This window comes from Elephantulus edwardii, unplaced genomic scaffold (assembly GCF_000299155.1).
Source record: "Elephantulus edwardii isolate Elephantulus edwardi_28Jun2011 unplaced genomic scaffold, EleEdw1.0 scaffold00006, whole genome shotgun sequence".
Lineage (NCBI taxonomy): Eukaryota > Metazoa > Chordata > Mammalia > Macroscelidea > Macroscelididae > Elephantulus > Elephantulus edwardii.
Window position 1 is genome coordinate 17,054,899 of NW_006399756.1, and position 4,732 is coordinate 17,059,630.

General features: G+C 39.2%; 1 protein-coding gene across 1 annotated transcript in view; it reads left to right on the top strand.

Moving 5' to 3' along the window:
* Nucleotides 1-4,520, top strand: part of DCLRE1A (DNA cross-link repair 1A) — a 20,865-nt gene extending 16,345 nt beyond the window's left edge. Inside the window, exons 8-9 of the mRNA XM_006879921.1 lie at nt 3,222-3,363; nt 4,360-4,520. Of these exons, the coding sequence (XP_006879983.1) occupies nt 3,222-3,363; nt 4,360-4,520 (303 nt within the window). The remainder of the gene's footprint in view (nt 1-3,221; nt 3,364-4,359) is intronic.
* The last annotated feature ends 212 nt before the right edge of the window (nt 4,521-4,732 follow it).

Here is a 4,732-nt window from a genome sequence, read left to right on the forward strand (position 1 = left end):
TCTCTGATGCATAACAAGCGATTGCAAATACCATGGCCTGTATCAGGCGCACCTTAGTCTCCAGAGAGACACTGTTGCTCCTGAGTACCTTAGAGTACTCTGATACTGATACATCGATAATATGAATGAACCTCAAAAGCATTATGCTAAATATAAGAATAAAAAATCAGACACAAAACTCAGCACAAAACACCATGAACTCAGTTATGTAACTGGTATATAAATCTATCATTATTAAAGTAGATTAATGACTGCACTGTAGACAGAATAGCGATAAGCAAGGCATTTCTTTTTGGGGTAATAATAATGTTCTGAAACTAATGATGATGGTTACCCAACTTCGTGAATATGCTAAAAACCAGTAAATTGTGCGCTTTTAAAAAGCCCAACCAATTTTGGAAGACAAAGCAGAAGATTGAGAGGTGAGACAACAGAGAAACATAAATGAGACCATGGCTGTGAAGAGGTATGTTGAGGTTAGATGGAGGTGCTTTGTTTATTTTTTTTTTTTTTACGGGACTTTGGTTTTAGCAATGAGATGAAAATGTACACATTGTGAGAGAAATCAGTCTATAGATAAAGAAAAATTGGAGACACAAAGAAAAGGAATAATTAATGAACGGTGGATCTGGGAAGGCATCTGAAACATGAGCAGAAGAATTGTTACCATGAAGCAGGACAAGTCCCGACGCTTCCTCTCCAAGAGTTGCTTCCCAACCAATAACTCTTCTAGACTTTTATGTTTCATTTTACACAGTGTCTTCTTTTAGAAATCTTTTCTTTACAGATACAAAATGTGTAAGGATTAAATTATCAAAAAACTATAAACTCAAAACTACTTTTGTACACGAATTCATGTTGGTTTTAATGACACCAAGAAATGTTCCTGCTGAACCTTTTGTTTTGTTTAAAAGCTATTTCCCTTGAAAAGAGAATGATGAGGTGTTATTAAGTCTCTTGTTTCTGAGTTTGTCGTCTGTTAATGATACTGCCTTTAGTAACCCTGTCATTTCCTCCTTTAAAGTGAAGAGGTATTAATGGTGTATTTGAAGAGTTCTTATCTTTGAGACACAAATGGAACAAAAACCGATGAGTCCTGTAATGCTGTGTTTTAGTTAGTAATTACCGCCAAGCTTTTACCAATCAAAAATAATCTCCTTGGAACAGTGTTAATGACTTTTGCTGAAAAATAAAAGCCTCGTACAAATTTCAGAGTTTCCAAAGGATGGCAATTAATTCCTACCTCTGACTTAACGTTGATTGCTGAAATGTGGTAAAACATAATAATGTTATAGATTATTTGTTTGCTGAAAAAATAATTATCAGACACATGTTGAAAGCATTTTCTGTTCAGAGTGGTTATCCGTAACGACGATAAGCCATCGACAGGGATTTTATGTTGACTCAATTATCCTTCATGAAATTCCCTGTGAGAGCCCATCTCAGATTGTGGTTGGGGAAACACTGTGGCAGGTGTGAAGACTGTGGAGTCTGACGTCTGCTGTCTGCACCAGGGGAAGAATCCGCAGCCACAGTGCACGGCTGCTTCCTGTGGGGTCAGATATGCCCCTCCGCTCCAAGTGCCTTCTAACAAGTCCAGCACCCGCGCTCCTTCCCATAGCTCAGGCTTAATAATTGGTTAAATGGCCACACGGCACTGACAAATAATGCCCATGATTGTGGGATTTACTGGAGACATTGTAGTTAAGATCGGGGAAATGCAGGAGATTACTCTTCATTCAGGACATCTTCTCAGGTATGCTCTCTGACCCTCGACCTTTCAGGTGTGGCCTCTGCCACTTGTACCATTTGTGACGTGTACAAAACTCTTTTAACATAGCCAATAGTGTGTCAGCTTCACTCTGACCGTAAACCTAGGCCTTGCACGCTCAGCTCTAGCTCTGTATGCTGGCTGAACTTGGTCCCCTGCAAGTGCCCGAAGGGACTCACTCCACCAGCAAGCTCACGGCTCTCTCTCATGCCAGCCTCTGGCTCTCCAATACCTCTGCTGTTTGTGTTTGGGTCACTGATTAAAGGATATTTTGTGTTAACTCCAATTTGTCTCATAGAAAGCAGAAGTTACTTTGTATTTACTTTTGAATATTTTTTGCAGAGACAAGTAGGAATGAAATATATGCTTATAGGTATGATTGTTATATCTAAACTCACTTTTCTATTTCCTTTTTGAGGGAGAGGATATGAAACGAGGAGGCTTAGTCTTTTTATTTATCCCTGTACATTTATGTAAGTGGGTTATTCTTAATGTTCAAAGATGACATTTTGGTCCATTGTTTTTTAGCATTTTGCCAAATGTCATCTCCTATGACTGACTTTAGTTTGGAGAAGTGCTAGTGTGCCCAAGATTAAAGAGAGAAGTGTATTATTTCCAAGTGGAGCATTGTGGGAGGTTTCTAACTGTGTTCTAGAATATATTCAAAGGAGAGAAATGGCTAAGAAGAGTGTTACTGTCATTGTTCCTGTGTGCCTGCAGGGAGTGTCTCTTCCTTTCGTCTAGACCTGTCAGTCCGCTTTTGGTATACATGTGTGAAGGTATGTTTGAAGGGATGTTTATCAATGTAATATCAGTGTTTTATGTAGTGAGGTTTGGAGAGAAAAAGTGTGTGCACATTTGCTTTATTTGTAGCTGACTACTGTCTTGTAAGCAGTGCCACCAGATTGCTCCTTGAAAACTAGGATAGTGAGACTTCATCTCCCATGCGTTGGGCAGGTTATCAGGAGGCCCTGGAAAAGGATAGTATGCTTGGAAAAGGAGAAAGTCAACAAAAGAGAGAGAAAAGTGTGCGATAAGGTAGATTGGCAGAATGACCGCAGCAGTGGTGGTAAGCACAGCAGATATGGCAGGGACGCTCCAGGACTGTTACAGGGTTCTGTTCTCTTCTACGGCATTGACAGGAGTCAAGCTGACTTGACGGCATCTCACAGCAACCCCCACAAAGTTGTCATTTGTTTAAACCTTATTATTTATATTTAAAGTTGCTCCTCCTACAGTTTAAAAACTGCTCTTAAGCTTGTTAAACTGTTCTTTAACTTCAAACAGAGAGGAAGGATGGTTTTCTTTTTTAGAAGCATAGCACTGGCTTGCTTTATTGCTTACCAACTAGAAATGCCCCATAGCCGTGCCAATGTGATATCTTTAGTCATTTGCTTTTATTCTGCAGAGTTTGTCTTGATTAAATCAATATCCTTTTTTTATTTAACAGGGCTTACAGAAATATTTGCAGAAGCATGATGGGAAATACAATCAGATCTTGGCCTTTAGACCTACAGGATGGACGCATTCTAACACATTAATGAGAATATCGGATATTGTTCCCCAGAGGAAAGGAAACATTTCAATATATGGTATAATTATTGGATACTTGTAATGTTTGTAACTTATTTTAAAGAGCTCTGAAATTAAGATTCAAGAAAACCAGGCACTGAAGAATCTTGAACAACTCGATAGTTCCAATCTTTTCATATTCTATAGCTTTCTCTGGAAGACATCACAAATGAATTTAAAGGAGCTTAGTGTAGTGATGTCCCTCTCCAAGGACTGGGACGTCATGCTTAGGAGGGTGGAGGGACAGCGCTAGAGAGGAAGAACCTCGATGAGATGGATTGATTCAGTGACTGGGGTAATGGGGATGAGTGTGTCAGAGACAGTCAGATTGCACAGGATAGAGTAGGGCTTAGGCTGTTGTACACAGGATCACTGTTAGTCACCGGTGACTCGAAAGCACATTCCAACAGCAGCAACAAGTGTAGTGAACATCAGCTCATGGAGATCATTGTACTTGGGTGAACAGTGATATTTAAAGGAAATTGTAGAACTACGTGAGAAGAAACGTTTTGTGGCTATATGAGTCCTACCTAAGCCGTAGTAAGATTGAAAGCAAAAAGGCAGTGGATTTGATGTAGTAACAGCAAGAGATGTGGGTATTTTAATGTTTTCTTTTCTTGGGGAAGGTTGCCTACAGATGTTTACCAGCAGGCTTTTTACAGTGACTGACTGAAACATTTTGCTACATTATTAAGCCAATGATTAATTTTGGTTTTTAAGGATCCTTCCTCACTTTCTTTATGGTACTTGGTCTTCAATGAGGTTAATTAAATGTTTAATAGACAATTAGCTTGTTTATTTGTTGTTGCTTATTTTGTGTGGAATCCGCTTACTGGTGCTGGGAATCTAGAATCTCCCACTTAACCACTTTTCAAACTATTTCCCCAATATTTTGCAAAAAGCCATGACTGAGCAAAGTGCCTAAAGCAAAGAATTGTCTGAAAAGAAGAAAAATTATAATAAAAGAGAATCCTTAGGAATGCCTCACATTAAATAGCTTCTCTTTTGCGTTGCAGGAATTCCTTACAGTGAGCACAGCAGCTTCCTGGAAATGAAACGTTTCGTGCAGTGGCTGAAGCCCCAGAAGATCATCCCTACAGTAAATGTTGGCACCTGGAAGAGTCGGAGCACCATGGAGCAGCATTTTAGAGAGTGGAAACTGGAAGCAGGATATTGATGATACTTGTGGACTGAGAAGTAGTTAAGTAACTTGAGTTGTCAATAATTAATAGCTGTTAATAATTAAGCCTTTAGTTATTTGAAAGGGTTTTTTTCTGCTTTAGGTGAAGAACCTCTTGAAGATCACTCACATAGCTTTTCTCCACTAATGTTTGTTTGAACCACGTGCTTGAGGTATTGGATGCTTCACTGCAATACCTGACGCTGAAT